Genomic DNA, 17,494 nt, shown 5'->3' with positions numbered 1-17,494 from the left:
TAGTGAGTAAGAACATTTAAAAAAAACAAAAGGTTTTGATTTAAAAAAAAGTCCATTTTCAGTGGATTCCATAAACGGCTTATCATTTCAGTGATGTAATCGTGACATGAATGGACACAAAAGTGCAATAATCATTAATCAACTTAGTCTGAGCTCTACTTTAAATGTAAATCAGGATCCACATTTTGCTCTCCCACATTTCATCCATCAGATTTTTGTTCCGTTCAGGTAGCCTTTATGATGGCGTAACCTTGCCTTCCTCTGTTCTGGCTCTCAACTTGACACCAATTTTAAGGGAACGTACATAACACAGACCCGAGGACACAGACAGAAGTGTGCTCATAAGTGTTTTCCACAATCTCTGTAGTGTCTGCATGCATGCAGGCAGGCCGAGATGCCAGACCTGCTAAGGGAGTCTTACAACAAGCCTGCAGATTGTGTAATATGCTAACTCAGGACACATTTGCATGTGCGCTTTACCATTTTTTGGACTGTTTGGAGACAAGTCTTTTTTTAAGTGGAAGGCCTTTTTGCTCGGGAATGCACACAGAACCATGAAATGGTGCCGGAGCGATTAGTCTCCCTCCAAAGTGAAGCCGATAGAAAACCCATTAGTCTGAGCTGATGTGGAAATTATATGGAATTGATCCTGAGGTAAGAACAGTTTTTCTTGCTCAATACTTCCCATTGATTCACACCGCCATGATTACAAATGAAAGGCATAATGTCTCCCAAGTTGTATTTAGTTAGCGCCTGATACAACGCGACCTACGCGCGCAGCCCTTCCTCTCCTGCCCACTCGTACGGTCCGTCTGAAGTAACCTCTGACCTCTGACAAGGGAATACTTGGATATTAAAGGCTGAATCCCAACACAGTTGCCCTGACTTCAGTTTCGCTGTTCAGGCTGAAAAGTTACTCGAGGTCAGAGACCTACTGTACATTTCCCTGGCACAGCTGTGCACAGCTGCCCCCATCCCCGATGTTCGAGGCCGCTTTATGTGTCTCTGTGACGGTAACTCAACAAAAAGTAGCCAACACAAACAAACACCAGACAGGTATTGTTCAGCTTGTTTCCGAAAGGAGTATGAATCACCGGCGTGCTGCACCTCAATCTCCTGCCACCCACAGAGTCCAGTACGGGGCCTCATCATCATTTGAGACCGTGGGTAGGGGAGTTTATTGCAGAACACCTCAGCGTTTCAGGAAATCCATCGCCCCCGGCCCGGTCCTCCTCCTCCCATCCCACGCTGATCCTTTCACCCGCCGACGCAACCACCAATCGGGGGGCCCAGACAGGTGTCTTATCTCCATCACACAGCACAAGCACAGCCAATCTTCCGGGAAGATGGCGACTGGAATGTGACAAATCCATCTGTCCCGGTTTGAATTTGTATGCTAATTTGAAGTAATAGCCCCTCTGGTGACAGTGCAGGGGAACAATTCAATCACGCCATCTATGACAGTTGCTTTCCAGCCTTCCCTGTGATACGGGAGTATATGCACGTACCGCCGGGTTAGGCTTGATAAATTGGTTATGTAGGGGAGATGTGGCATGTAGACTGCATGTTTAAGATGGGCTGCCAGTTTGGAATGAATCGCGCTGCCACTGAAGGCACCTGTGCAGAATGTGCAGCCCCGACCTGCCAGCGGAGGGGAAACAACATTTGATTTGACCTCATTTATTTACCCCTCAGACGCCCGTCCGGAACTTTCGCCCAAATCCCCCCCCCCGTCCCCATCGCCGCAGCTTTCACGAGCTACGTGTGAACCGTAGAAATATCCCCACATGAAAATCACACTGGCACAATTGTTACATTGTCACACTGAATTATCTCAGGCTGCTGATTTGATTCCTGTGAGAAGCTTTCACGTGTCACTGGGCAGACGGGGGACCCGACCGGAGAAGGCTCACAGGAGATGGCACAGACACATGGGGGGGGGCCCGGCTGGGCTGTGCCACACGTTCAGATGGAAGCCAGCTATACGATCTCCCTTATGCCTTGGCACTCGTCCGCGTCGTGCAAATGCACGACGCTCCATAATCTTTAAATTAATCCACGGGACAGATTACGGACGATAAAGCGAAAGAAAAGACTATGCTATTCATATTGCTTGCATCATTCTTTATCATCTCCTCCTCCTCCAGATTTCAAAGCGCTGACTTAGTTTTTGACCCCCCTCCTCCCCCAAATATGTATTTTCATTCAGATATTTTCACAGGAAAAAATGCATTCTTTATTCCTTCTCAAAGGCCGAGCAACATAATGTGTTAATGCCACAATTTATGAAGTAGTTTACACTGCTAACAAGGCTGGTGAGATTTAAGAAGACGGAACGCGTAGGCCGCGTTATGGTCAATCGCCACGGGGGGACGTCCACTGTCATTCTGTCTCTCACATCTGCAATGAATTCTTGACAATTTCTCCCCAGGAAAAAAAAAAAGAGTTAAAAAAACGCACAGCGCTGTGTCAATTGACCGCACTTCAAACGGGTGCAGATCACGCGTGGCAAACACGTCTGATCAAACGAGGAAAAAGGCTGATGAACAAAAGGCCCCGTCTCGCTACGCGGGTCTGGCGTCACAATAAATGTGTGTGCTGAGAGACAGCTCTCCAAACGAGCTCCACCAGCAGCCCGCCGTGTACAGCGTGCAGGGAGCTGAAAGGGTTTTCTCCGCTCGGGCACGGCTGCACGTGGATAACAAATTCTGTTGTCCAATATCCAGCTGCTTTCGGGTTGTGTTTTCCACAACGCTTAACATTTGCTCTAATGGTTGACGCACTGTACTTAATTGGCAGGGTTTTTTTTCTTCTCTAAAGCCTCGCCAATATTATTCAATTTTAATAAGGCAGGGTTTCTCGTTTTAATTCATGGTAATGAGCTTGAATAAAACTCCGGCCTCGTGGTCCGTCACAGTCTATTGCACTGATAAAACATTTTGGAACGCAAGCCGATACATTGAAGCTAACACTAAAGGGGCAGTAGAATGTTGCAGAAAAAAAATAAATTTATGGGTTCCATAGACGAGGAAAGACACTGTCCAAAGCGACCTACAATAAGTGCATTTCAACCATAGGGATACAAACTCAAAAGAACAAGAAACAACAAGTACAATTTAAGTGCTACAATTTGTTAGTGGTTTCAGTTAAAGTCTGAAGAGGTGCGTCTGTGAAGACGTGAAGGCCCTCTGCGGTCCTGGTGTCACCAGAGAGCTTGTTTAGGAACCAGGACAGCAGATAGTCGTCATCTCTTCGAGGGTTTCGCTCTGAGCGAGGGAGGAACAAGCAGTTTTTTGGAAGATGCAGAGCGATGAGTGCGGGTCGGAATGTATGGGCTGAAAGTTCTGCTATGTCTGTCCTTCCGTATTGGTTGACCACGCAGTCGGAAGTGAAGTTGGCTACACTCTATTACACTGTTATTATATAATTGTATGTTTAGGGAGCAGTCATCCCAAATTAAAAGGCTGAAGACTGACACAAAGGACTCAAAGTCACACTCTGAAAAGTTCTGACAAAGGGACAAATGTAGCATGTGCAGGACTTGTTGCTAGACATCCCACAATGCACCACTGTACATTTCACCATTTTGCCACATTCGGTTCAGCAGCAGGTCAGCGAGCATGCAGAACAGCAGCCAACCTAATCAGCTAAAACTTTTTTTTAAATGTCAAGCTCTCGAGTGAAGCAGGGAATAGTGAGCGAGTCCAATAAGGACTTTAGACAGCTGTTTTTTTTAATGGCAGCCATTGGAGCTAACTGAATTCTGCTGGAGCACCAGGTGAATTTAATTAACAAAAGTAACCTGGCTAGCGACAACTGCAGCACAATATAACAGCTACAATTGATATGACTGCGATTCTCTCTCTCGAAGCACGAGGTGACACCTGCCGGCGGTCCGCGGGCTCCTTTGGGGAAACAGTGGCTTCCAAAGCGTCCCACTTTTTTTGGTGGGGGGGTGGACACGTGACATAGGAAGCAGCCGCCTGCGCCACCGCCGCTGTTGGTTTGACAGCTTCCACGGCGCCGGACGGAGGAGCGAGGCAGGGTGGGAGGTGTGTGTGTGCGCGCGCGTGCATGTGTGAGTGAGTGAGAGCGAGTGTGTGTGTGTGTGTGTGTGTGTGTGTGCGCGCGGCTTTGTGCGCGCGCAGAGCGAGGCGGCGAGAGAGAGAGAGAGAGAGAGAAGACACTCGTCGAGAGGAAGACGAAGCGAAGACAACGTCCTTCGTTCGCCGCCCGACAACTCCGCGCAGACTGCCCCCCCCCCCTCACCCACCACCACCGAGAGCCGGCTGGCGCACATCATGGACGGTTATGGCCGGACCGAAGATGAGCTGTTCTCTTCGTGCCTCCTGAACCTCACCTGGGAGAATTGCTACGAGCAGGTAGGACACGACTCCCCCCCCCTCTACTCCCCCAGCGAGTGAGTCAGCTCACGAGGCGGGGAGAGCAGGTAGCAACTTCACTAAAACTTAATTTCTTCTCTCGCTTAATTGAGGAGCCGCGAGAGGGTCTCGAACCCGCTCCTCCCATTCCATGTGTTTTAATTCCTATGAAACGTCTCAGCTACTTTTTTTCCGGAAGGTTTGCCCTGCCCAACTTCCGCAGCCCTTCCAAAACATCCTGCACCTTGAAATCCATAGTGCATTAACCGAGTAGACAAAATAAATGTCATGCCAGGAATTCTATAAATAAATTAAGAGGGTAAACGCAAACTTAGCATTGGCTTTTTTGAAGTGACCAGTCGGTATCGACTGACCAGCTCTCTCCATCTGCCTAGGTACCCAGGTAGGTGCTGAAATCAGAAGAGAATAACCTGAGAAGGGCCTGTTCTGGTTCATGGTGTCTGTTTGGAGATAATTACCTAATTCTTTCCGCTTCCCTCAAGCTTAATCAGTCCTGCCTTTTTAAAATTACACTTATCGCGCTGTATGAAATCCCTCTTCATTCTCACGTTGTAATTTGTATTTGTAAAAGTCATCTGCCACAATAATGCCAATGAAATCCCAGCTATTTAGCAATGTATGCTCAATGATTGGTGCCATACTATTTGTACAGGAATTTGTATGGTAATTTACCCGTGTGTGTGTGTGTGTGTGTGTGTGTGTGTGTGTGTGTGTGTGTATATTTATATATATATATATATATATATATATATATATATATATATGAAGAAGACTTTCAAACAATACATCTCACGTGGTTTTGCAGGCCGCCATTTGAATACAAGTAATCACAAAATAAAGAGGATTAAGCTCTTGAATTCTGAGCTTGCTCGTGATTGGCTGTGCTAACAGTCATATTGTAACCATTATTTAGGCATAGAAAGCAAAAACCCCTCAATCAGAAGTCATTATGAGCAGCTATTTAAAACGCGCAACAACTACGCCACAGCACTTTCCGCTGATTTTGTCAAATCAATTGGGGGGCATTACGGCACTTAAATCTACAATGACAGCACATATTTTAGCTGCCTTTTTCTTTTGTTTAAGTTGAAGATCATACGCTTCTCTGTTTATAAACCACTGTAAATTAAATATCCCATCGGGTTGCACCGTTGGTCGGACAGAAGAATGAAAAATATTCGTCCAATTTGCCAAAACAATTAAAATAAAAACCGCTCACAGTTGTTCCAGGAAACTGTGACGACCATATTTAAGTTTTTCTCAAACATTTCATAGACAAAATGAGTAATTGATAATGATTATTCAATAACTAAACCTGCTCTCCGTGAAAGCGTTGCATTTGATCTCCCCAAAACTGTTTGGTACATTCTGCTCACACGTTAATAATCCGTCCCTTTTAAAAATAAATAAAAATGAAGCAGGTCATCGGCCTGGCCAGCGTGTGTTAGCCATGCGCATATCCTCACTTTCCCTCCCAGAGTCCTACAGCGGGCGGGTAAATAAATAAATAAGTAAAGGGAAACGTTGACACAGCCTGTCCTTGTGGCCAGATTATCCACTCATGCTTGAGCACTGGGTAAAGTCCCTGCATTATTCAGCCGAAGACACAGAGATGGGGGGGAAAAACTGTGGAAAAGCTTGGCTTTGCCGCAGGAGTGTGTGTGTGTGGTTTGTGTGTGGTAAGCGCCTCCACCTTTGAAAGTGCAGACATGGGGATAGGTGAAACGCACGACGCCTTTGTTAATTATCAAATGAAACCATCGCCGACCACCTCGTTCCACCCCGCCCAGCATCTCGCACACTCGCTCTCCACCTCGCCAGACTTCTTGGGGGCCGCTGTCCATGGTGCTGAAAGTTTCACCACACATTTTGTGTGTGTGTCTTTTCCAGGACTCCCAGCTCCGATCCCTGCTCTTCAAAAGCAATGTATTCAGTTTGTCTCGACAAAGCGTGCCGGCACTTGGCAGCGCAGCTCAAAAGGGTGAAGCCTATCATTCAAAATGTTTCAAAAAGCTGCAGGTAACACTGCGTGCTCTCAGCAGCAGTGAGGACTAATGCATTTTTTTTTTCTTCATGTGTCTGCTTGTGCCTACGGCATGTTTCATCACAGCAAGGCTTGCGTTACGTTGCTACTCACTCGGTGGCTCGGTTGAATGAAAGCTCCTTTTGTACGCGCTCTCATGTACAGTATTTGATCCGTGCAAGTCGCTTCTTTTCCACTGTAATGAGTCAGTAGCCTGAATGGGTTTAGTGGAGGCCCGTACACACGGCGGCAGGAAAAGGATATCGTGCATTTAAATACGGTAGCTCTTTTGGAGCTTGAGGCTTTCAGGTCACAGATTCGGCAGGAAGGTGGATTCTGCTGCTGTGTATAAGGTGCCAAGATGAAATGCTATTAAGTGGCTCATTTTTGTTTCTAGCACACGTGGTAGCAGAGACAAGGAACGGTGTTGGTCCTCCAACCTGTCAATTCCTGATGAGCATTTGACTGGAAGAAAACTCAAAAAGCCTCATTACCTGTTCCAGAAAGTCACTTACTTTTAATCAGGATTGGAGTCCATTATGTGCTTCGTGTACTTAGAACTCCTCCGAGTGCCCCTAAAGGAGTATATCTAATTTTCCATGTTGGCACATCATTATTATTTATTCTTTTTGATCAACAAGTGTGTGTGTGCCTGCTGAACACCTTGCTTTTGATAGCCGCCCACAGGAGCAGCGCCTGTCGGCAGTTTAATGAGAAGTGTGTTGTTCCCTTGCAACATATTGCCAAGCTATGGATGGGTAATTATCTAATCAAGACTTTATGGAAGTGCCGCCACTTACTCACCGCTGACCTGCTAACCGTCTGCCAGTTTTTGCTGCAAGATGCTCATGTACGTTAAGTTGATCGTGTAGCTGAATTTGGCCAATTGTTGCAGTGTAGGACATTGTTTGAAGGTTAACATGGATTCTGTTAAAGAATCTTGTTAAAAAAGAGAATAAATGAGGATAAAAATGACAATATCAACATGGCACTAACCGTTAATGTACATGCCAAGATTTTAAAATACGGTTGTTGGTTACCACGTCATAAACCCAAAGCTTACTTCATCCAGATGGAGCTGTAAACCAGCAGAGGGAGCAACACGCTTTGATTCCCAGTCAAACTGACTTATTTGAAAGGTTTTCAGCAGGAGAACCTTTTGGGCGAAACCACTGGCCCAATCGTTCTGTATATTAGTTAAGAGGGAAGAAAAAATAATGTTGTTTGGTGCCAAGGAATATCTTTCAGCTTCATCTTGAGTCTCATTAGGTTAGGTGCTTGTTTCCCCAGCAACTCATTGATAGCGGCAGTAACTTCTTCAAACAAAGGATAATAATATCACCTAATGCTGAAAGTCACTTTACAGAACATTTTAAAATATCCCAAAAGCTAAGCAAAAAATAAATGAATCCAAGATAAAATCGAGAACAAAACAGAACACACAGTCATACATTAAAAGCAGTTCTGAAGAGGTGGGTTTTGATTTGAATGCAGATGTATTCCTCTTATCAAACTTCTTCACAGCATTGTATTTTATGTAATCCAGATTAGAGAAATGATCTGAACTCATCTGCCGCTCGCTATCAGTAACGGATCAATCGCAGCATCTTCAGTGCCATCTGAATTCACGTCGGGGGGGGGGGTCGGGGGTAGTTTCGCCAGACTATGTTCTTTGATTATGTGTGGGAAAATGTCTTCCTCACCATTGACAATCTGTTGATCCCTTGCGAAATCTGAGATGAAAGGAAATGCAGCCTAGGCTGTGAAAAATCCTCGCCTCCTCACCGGGAGGTAAAAGTACTTTCACAAACATTGAATTGTCCATCTGAAGTGTTATCAATTCCACCTGAAACGGGACGGGCCCGGTGGCACAGCTGAACCCCCCACCCCACACCCCCCCCCCGTGCTTTTGATCGCGCCAGCAGTGCCTATAGACAAGTATTTTCCCACCTCCCCTCTCTGTCTGCCTCCCCTTTCCCTCCGCTCTCTCTCCGTCTTGCTCCCCCACCAAGGTGTCTGGAGGGAGGGGGGGGGTCCTTTTTGATTATCTCCGCTGTGGATTAATTGCTTTTCTTAACCTCTGCACAGACGTGCTCCTGCCGCGCCCCGGAGCCCGCCGCACGTGCCCAGATGGACCCCCGCCAGGAGAAAAACAAACCCCACCACGCTTCCATCTCCCCACCTTCTCTCAATTACTGACCTTCATCCTTTCATTTCGCCTTGGATGTTATCACCGGCATTATCGGGGTATTTACTTTGTTTGTTTAGCTACTTACTTGGCGCGCTGCAGAACTCTTGGATAGATTTAAAAGGAAATTGGAGCCGGTAGATTTGTTTTAATTACTTTGTAACTACGGTGGATGAGATGAGTGTGCGTTGTCACGTGGTTGTGCGGGCGCGTGTGAGGCAGAATTGTTGCAGATGCAGTTGTGCGCATCACACTTGCCTTTTTTAGAACTGTCCTTATTTCATGATTAAATATAATTTGGCCTTGAGTTGTGCTGGCCAAGCAATTTCAGTCACGCCTTTTCTTCTCAACACTGAGTGCTCTTCAGCCTCTGTCACATCACTAAAGAGGTTCCAGTCCCCCCCCCCCCCCCCGCCCCCCACACCCCTAGACTGTCATATTGCAATGGCCCGCTTCCTTCAGACCTTGGCCTTTGCCCCCCCCCGTTCCCCTCTCTTTCTTCTCCTGGACATCCTGAAAGCACATCCAGGGGCAATCTCAATGATTAATGTACTGCACACATGCAGACCACCTACAGTACCTTCACGCTCTGGACTGGACTATGACTGAATTTAATTGCTACAGGAGGAAAGAAAAAGTTTAGATCTCTTTTTTTAATTTTCCTGTGGATGAGGCTGAGTTAAAAATGTAGAAATGAGAAATCTTTCTTAGCCTAGAGTTGTTGGCAGAAAAGTGTTGGAAATAGAACCTTTTTAGTCTCTGGCGGGAGTTTCATAACCCATAACTCAGACTTTTTGGTCTTGGTCTCTCTCCAGTTCATCTTTCATGAGTGAATCCAGACAAACTTCTTTTGCATAACTATTTATAACATTACTGTAAGTGGCTTTAGGGAATCGTCTTCTTTTTTTTCTCCTTCCCTTTCCGTACAGCCTAATTGGTTCAGGTGTTTGATACAGTGAGCACTATGGGGCTCCAGTCTAGCGGAGATGAGAAAGCCCACGCATACACACCGGCGCGCGCACACACTTGGATACACAAATGCAAAATCTGCATGTGAGACATGAACAGACGCATAATGTGCACACTGACTCACTCACTCATTCACTCACTAACAGGCTAGACCCCCTGGACTGTGTGGCACAGCTGATTTTCCCCATCAGCAGAAAGCCGGGATGAGCTGAGCTAATTGAGCTGGGAGGCCCGGCGGGGGAACAGGGCCCCTTTCACACAGCGGCCCGTCACTTCCTTTTTTTTTTTTATCCATCTACCACTGCGTCTTTCGTCCCACATCTCCAAACCACTCTGTGCGGCACTGCGATAGACAGAAAGTGCTGCGATGCACGAGTCAGTGTTTCAGTAATGCCAGATGCACATTTGATTTGATCTGATTTGAATGCATTGCGAATTCCACACTTTATGGTGAATGACAGCAGTGCTCTGTGTTGCTACACAGTAGCACTAGTTGGAATTATTTCTCTGTTGGGTAACCCTCGGTACAGTCATTCAACTGTAAGCTCTCACTTAAATTGCCAAGCCGAGGGGCAATTGTTCTCTAGTTCTTTGTTAAACCGTCACAGAACCACGAGCCAGAAATGAACAAACTGCATTGCCTGCATCGCAGCAAACTAGCCGACAACAAAAGCTGATTACCTGTTCTCTTTGAGGGACATTACGATGTGGCATGGCATTCGATTGGCCCCGGGAGGCCCGTCATAAAAGCCCCAGCAAGCTGTTGAGAGGGAGACTCCGAGTTGTTTCCCTTCCTTTTAGCTGCACTTTGGGACTGATTATGGTCCGGCAAACAGCCTTTACCTGGAAAGTCACTTTCCCCTTTCTCGTCCACCATTTGTTAGTACGGCTAATGTCTCATTAAGTCTCACATCGGGGAAATGATGTGCTCTACGGGTGAAGGTTGGGCTCTTAGCTTATCATGAGACAAAAGAGGGACTGATTATCACAGCACAGGCGTGCCGTAGCGTGTGTCTTTCACAAGTCCTATTTGTGTTGCTGCCGGAGCTGCTTCATTACCCATAATCTATTAGCCCTCCCTCCGCCTCCCCCGAATATAAGTTAAACCATTTGGGCTAAATGATAAATGCCTGATCACTTGTGCGTGGTGTCCTACGGAAATGAGTGGACGGAAAGGAGGTGGGGGGTAAATTTTACATTATCAAGGAGATAATTGCAAAGCAATCATAAGTTGTTTCCAGTAAAGTGGTAAACAAGCCAAGGGCTCGCGCTCTTTTCCCAAGAATAATTAAAAGCCGCTTTGCATTCTACGCATCGGTGTCCTTCCCTTCACTCGGTGGCCGTCTCTTCGCATAATAAATCCAGGCTGAATCTTACGGATGGGGAGGGGTCCTTGACCCAGAAGGGGTTCTGGACTTGTGTCTTTTATCTTGTCACATAGCTATAGAAGACTCTCGTATTTGTACTTCTGCCTTTTCCCTTTTCATCTGTTTTCCTGCTGCCGACTGACAATTCTGACCATCTGTGAATCGCCGTGTCACAAAGCGTGACGGTTTCTAAATATAGACGGCTACTCCTCCTTTGGTGGAGCCTTTCACTGTCCGAGTAACGAGTTAATTCATGGACGAGTCTAGACTTGAGAGAATGGTGACTTGCCGGCGGAGGAATATTAAATGAGAATCTTCTACGTATGAATGAATTCTAAAGCATATAAATTCCATCAACTTTTATTCCGAGTGACAATAAAAAAGGATATTAATATGCTGCATGCATTTCAGCCAGGATCCAATACTAAAACGCAGCGCAAATGAGTCTGGGAATCAGGGCGCCTCCATTTTGTGGATTTTCTACCATTTATCTTTTCCGTGACTCCTTTATAGCATCAAGTGTTTTGACCAAAATTGGCCCGCAAAACCCTTTTCCCACGATCCAAATATGTGAGAGGAGAGCAAACAACTAAGGACTATTTCTTTGCACGTCATCAACATCCTTTCTCAGCCGTGTCTAACTGGAGATGCCTGCGGGCTGTGTGACACGTAGTCGTTACTCCTCTTTAACAACACCAGAATCAGTCAATTATCCATGCAATCGATTAACATAACCCCACTGCCACTCATTTAAAAGAGCCAATCAATCTGCATGGGCCTTTTCTCTTATTCTCTTATTTTCCTTTGGGTTGCCACCTCTTCCCGTGACCCCGGCAAAGCCGCGCATCGAGTCGCCCGATTGGCTCTGCAATGGAGTCGACGTGCATTTAGCATCTGAACTTTGGACGTTTGTGCTCCGACTCTCGGGGGCACTTTGACTCACCCCCCCCCCTCTTTGGTCCACGCCGGCTGCGCTCACCAGCTCCTCGGTGACTTCATTACTAAATGAAGCGCCTCATAATTCCACATCGCAGCGTGATAAATGCTGCGGCGGCAGTATGTGTGGAAGGAGGAGAGGGGGGGTGAGGAAGGGGGGACGTGGCGTCCTCTCTACCTGATGACATGCAAGGTTTATCACGTCGAGCAGAGACATGGTCACCTTACCGCGGGCTCCATTGTGACAGCCAGCAAGTCACTCGAGAGCGACATTGGAAATCAATAAGCGCCGCTTTTTAATTGTTAGAAAAAAAAGCCTCCCTGTTTACAGCACCACATCATCAGTCAGGACAAGCTGACTTTCATTTATTTTTGCCTTTTCCTCACTTCCTCCTCCCCTAACAAGGTCTCCTCTACGGGACGTGCGAGCTGACTGATTGTTTAGTAGATAACCCTACAGGAGCCGGCTGGATCTTATTTTCGCGGGACTTTTCTGGATAAGTATACAGACAGCTTCCCTGGTTCACTTCAGGGTGCCCAAGGCATTTGTGTGTCTTATCTCGGTGAATGTTTGCCTAATCATCAGTTCCTCCGCTGCCGTCTCGTACCAAAGCTCGCTGCTGTCCTGTGAGGACTAACCGCTCGGCTCTGTGCAGAGGATGGAGGCCGCTGGTTTGTTTTCCATCATACTTTCTATCTCTCGATCTCACAGCAGTGTCTTATGCTGCAGATTCCCTGCCTTTTTGGGGGGTGGGAGGGGGGATTATGTCTTATGTATTGTCACTTCCTTCGTCACACATCATGCCGATAATTTGTGAGCGGTTTGGAAGTGATTTAGCAGAAAATTTCTGCTCCATATTTGTCGCTCAATTGGTTGTGTTTCAGTTGCACACCGTTCTACATGATGGTGCTGATACATTGATAAGTGAAGACGAGTCAAACAATTCTCAAGAGTTAACATGAACACAAGGGCCTTTTTAAAATGTTTCCAAAGCAACTTGACTCCATGGTACATTTAAAAAATAGAGATTAGAATTAGAATATTACAATGGGATCAGCGTCTGTATTTTGTAGTTAAAGCTATTATGTGTACATGTGTCAAAATACAGAACTGGCTCTAACAATCGACAGATAATATGTCGATGCTTCAGCCGTGAGGGGGGGTTGACCTCTCTGGTCGGACTGCTGTGCGATCGCCGCCGCCACTTAATCTGTGCTCAGCGTCTCTTCCCCCGTGTGTATGTGTGTGTGTGTGTGTGTGTGTGAGTCAGTCAGTCAGTCACGCTGGCTGCTCCTTTGCCCCTAGACGGCGGTGTTGCGAGGCCGATGATGCACTCAAATAATGCACCGCCCCTCCGGCAGTGCCCAGTCACGAGCCTGTGTGTGATACAGCCCCCCAGAGGCTTCCACTCAGGCCTTTTGGCCCCCCGCTCTCCATAGGTTGCATTCACAGATCCCTCAGACGCAGGCGGCCTGAGCTCTGACTTGGCTCGTCTCCGTGACATGACTTACGAAGGAGTCGGACAGACGTTTCTCTGATTCCTGCTGTGATGGACAGCATGGCGCTGCAGCAAGTGCATTTCATTCATTCGGTTACTTTACAGTATTGTCTTTTATTGTGTTGTCACGTGTTGCTGCTATAAGTTACTAAGCAACTGAAAAAACCTGCACACTGCACTGATGACAATGATTACGTTGCAGTTATTTAACAGTCAGCCTCAATAACAAACCACAAAGGGATGAATGGATTTCCGTCCCTCTAAATCCGTCCCCGTGGGCCTAGCGCTCGTTTTGTCGATGTGTCATTTTGCTAGTTTTTTTATTTCGTCCTTTAAAAGCTAGAAATCACGAAACAAAAACCTCTTCTCCCACAAATATTTGAAAAGTCAAATATGTGGGCCCAGCTCTAGAGCATTCCACCACTATTAGCAATTTGGAGCAATTTCCTCACAGGGAGTTTCCGGTTTTTAATTAACAGTTACATGCAAAGAAGCACAGTAATAACTCAAACGGCAAATATTTCCTCCTTGCAAATGCTTTATTAGTAATGAATTGTAATGATCAGCCAATCATGTTCTTTTCACACAGGTTACCCTTTCTTTCTTTTTGAGAGGCCCAAGGCCGATAGTTACCCTGGTTCCACGCTCCATCTGTGTCTCCACAAGATTCTCCTATTAGTGTGTTACCTGGGGAGGACCACAGCTCCAAAACTCTGATTAGGCCCTCTCTGGCTAATTAACTGCCCGCGCCACAGTTGGCCATTTGCGGCGTTTAATGGAGGGACGACGCCGCAGCTGTCCTTCGTCTGTCATTCATCTGATTTGTGCCCTTTATGCTGCAATTCGTGCCATAAAATTCATAAATAGGAAAAGCTAGCGTAACATTCATCGCCCTCATTAAAGGGGAAATATGGTGCGTACTGCATCTTCGTTTGAGCACCAGCAAAGGCTGCATTTTAATTATGAGAAAGGGAGGGTGATTGTACAATGCTTTAGTCCTAGCCGAGGAAATTCCTGGTGATTCCTAGAGAGAGGACCTAATTATGACAATGTTGTGGAGCTTTTTAAAATGCTGCAAGCGGAGCTGATTGCTCTTAATTTCCCTCCGTCCTACCCTTTCTCTTTTGCTCTCTGGCTAATCAGGGCAACAGGCTGCTTAATCATTTTATACCGATCTGTCACGTTCTAAAAATCGGGAGGACACTAACATGCACCCAACAGGGGGGAATCTACTAGTCCCCCATTGAGTGTCTAGTCTAGAATCCCTCCTCAGTAGCAGTAGGGGGAACAGTAGTCAATTGAATCCCGAACAGATTGTTTGTTCAGTGTTCTACCTGCTGGCACTTGTTCACTATCATAAACATGCTGTCATAAAAAGAACACACACAAAGCTTACACTCTCTTTCTTGCTCACTCAAAGCCAGACGCTGCACTGTCATCCAGTCGCAACGTGTTCATTAGGCGGCGAGAGTGTTTGCCCACTCTGCCCTCTTGTGTGCATAGAAACTGTTTAATTTTTTATCTTTTTTTGAGAAGCCCTGCCAGATTGTTTTTTTAGTATTTCTTGTTTGGGCCTTCTTTTTTTTTTTTTTACATTCCACCTGAGTGACACTCCACTCCGGGATGTCTGCAATGTTGTACACGTATCCACTAATGTATTAATTTTACTGTTAGGCTTCGTTCTAGTTAATGTTTTCTAGAACAAATGTTTTTCTCACAGTGTTCCCTTCAAAATAACTTAAAGAAATTTATTTTTCTCCAGTCCTTCCTCATGGAAGTGAATAACACATGCGAACGGATCACTTCTGATTAGTGGGGCTTCTTTAAAAAGATGCCTGTAGTGTTTTTTTTTCTTCTCCAGAAACAAACAGTGGTGTTGCTTCCCGAGGGAAGACTGACACATCCCTCGCACAGCGCAACCCTCAGAGAAGTTGTTTAATCTCCCAAGTGCTGTTAACTTTAAACTGCGTGCTTGCTGATGCCTTGTTTTTCACATAACAAGAACCCGATGATACGTGCAGGACGGCGACAGAGCTGATTGAATAAAAAAACAACCAAAACACGGTTGGATTGAGTGTCATCTAGTCTTCACAGGATGGCTTTTTTTAATTTTCTAACAGCCGCACAAAATAATCTCTCTGTCATTCAATTCTCACTGCAAATTTACATATAAAGTGTACGATAAGCATGTTTGTGCGTTGTAGAAGCACTTTTTCTTGCAAAACATAAAGGTTGGAAGAAATTTGAATCGTGTGGTATTTTGTGCGAGAGTAAGATAGGGAACGTAGGTAAATAGCAGAGCAGAAACGACTGATTTGTCTCCGTTCTGTCGGGAGGATTTACGGCGCAAGTGTGTTGAGCCATCAATCAATTGTGGCGCACTCCAAGGACAACTTTGTCTCTTTATGCAATTTGTAAGGCTGTCCAGTCAAATTGATTCCTTAACCAGGAGCCGTCCAGCTCCCAGGCAAGAGTAAAACCTCCCTGGAAAGAACATCAACCTCCATGTTTGCTGTAAAACAGACAATAAATGATGGCAGCGCTGACTATTGAATATTGACCAAAATCCAACTGCAAAGTGACAAAAAAAACAACTAGATAAAAGCGATTGCAGCAGTGATTGATTTAATGCGATTAAATGAAACAACTGTCGATTGATTTGATGCAGCCATTATCATTGTTTTACACTCAGTCCTTCATTGAATCTCCAGAGCAAAAGTTTGTATATTTACAACCAAGCAAGGATATTTATTTATATTTACATTGACGTAAGAGATCAATTTTTCTTTGTGCTTGTTGCATTCATCATTTTGTGAAATTGTGACCAATTCGACATCACTTTTCATCTTCTTAAGCCACGGCGTCCTTCTGGACCCATTGGACAGCACTCCCGGTCACTCGGTTTGTTCACCACCTGCACCCACATGGAAATTTGGCCGTAATTAGCCGGTTTGCCATGAAATCCGGTAGATCTGATGTTCCCCTCGGGAATAATTCTAATTCTTCGGGCCCATGAGCACATATGACGGACAAAAAAGCTGAAATCAGTCCTTCATGTTTTCCACTCTATGTCTCAGGTGACTTTTTATCTGAAGCAATCATCAGGTAAATATTTTATTTAGCAATAAAATCACGGTTTATGATTAAATACTGCAGAATTAATTAAATTTCCAATATCCTCGTCCATTCTCATGCCAAACTGAGAGAGTGAACATTACACATGCTCAAATTTATTGGTAATTGGAATTGGAGCTGGAATGTAATTAGCATTTATCTTAAAAACAGAATATATTGACGACTTATTTCAGATTCACATTACTTTAGATTAGCATCACATGATGGGTATACTGGGAATCATACCAAGGGGAAGGAAACAAAAGATGCTGAACGAAACCCTATCCCAAACTTTCCTGCTGAGCTCGCACTTGGTCTTCTTCCATGTCAACTCTGTGGTGATTTGGGACGTTTAGCGGACAATAGGAGAGCGATTACAGAAGCAGGCTGTACACTTGAATAATTAATGCCGGAAATCGTGCTCATCTTTTCAGAATTTACAATGATGCCCCCCCTCCCCTCTCCCTCTCCCCCCTTATCCTTTACCCGAACACACACACACACACACACACACACGCAGCATTCAATTTGTATACAAACACTTCCAATCAACTGCTGTGAATCACTTGCCTGGGTGCGGTGATCACATTAATGCGGAAATAATAAAAAGGTCCATCATTAATGGCGTATGATGAAGTGCATTGCAGAGTAAATGTCTTTGCATTGCTTTTAAAATGATCCTTAAGTTTTTAGATTAGCATCCGCTCATTTCTCTGCTGTGAAAATCCAATTCAAAGGAACATTTCCCTTCCATTCTGCTGACTGAAATGACTAGAAACATAAATATAGGAACAAATTGAGTCAAAGATTATCTAATGGAGCGCGCGTCAGTGCCGTTTGTCACAAGCTTTATGTAAGAGCATTGCTCAATGGCCACAGTTCTTCCATCTATTAAAACCATTTTATTGAACACTGTGGGACACAATCTGAGCTGTTGTAGTTAAGTTATTCATTCAGTTAGGACATTAAAACGTTTTGCCTCCAGTAATTCTTTT

The 17,494-nt window shown here is 45.3% G+C and overlaps 2 protein-coding genes across 8 annotated transcripts in view; one reads left to right on the top strand and one right to left on the bottom strand.

Moving 5' to 3' along the window:
* The window catches only part of rpl34 (ribosomal protein L34), a 277,780-nt gene that overhangs the window by 117,387 nt on the left and 142,899 nt on the right, over positions 1–17,494 (bottom strand). The window lies entirely within an intron of this gene.
* Positions 4,192–17,494, top strand: part of ppargc1a (peroxisome proliferator-activated receptor gamma, coactivator 1 alpha) — a 221,335-nt gene continuing 208,032 nt past the window's right edge. For 2 of the 7 annotated variants that reach the window (XM_078106347.1, XM_040181777.2), the window contains exon 1: positions 4,197–4,382. In XM_078106347.1, the coding sequence (XP_077962473.1) occupies positions 4,302–4,382 (81 nt within the window). In that variant the 5' untranslated portion in view covers positions 4,197–4,301. Of the gene's footprint in view, positions 4,383–17,494 lie in introns of all 7 variants that reach the window. The other 5 variants (XM_078106346.1, XM_040181776.2, XM_078106340.1 and 2 more) reach the window with 4 other exon arrangements.

This window comes from Gasterosteus aculeatus, chromosome 7 (assembly GCF_964276395.1).
Source record: "Gasterosteus aculeatus chromosome 7, fGasAcu3.hap1.1, whole genome shotgun sequence".
NCBI lineage: Eukaryota > Metazoa > Chordata > Actinopteri > Perciformes > Gasterosteidae > Gasterosteus > Gasterosteus aculeatus.
This window is presented reverse-complemented; position numbering and strand designations above follow the sequence as displayed.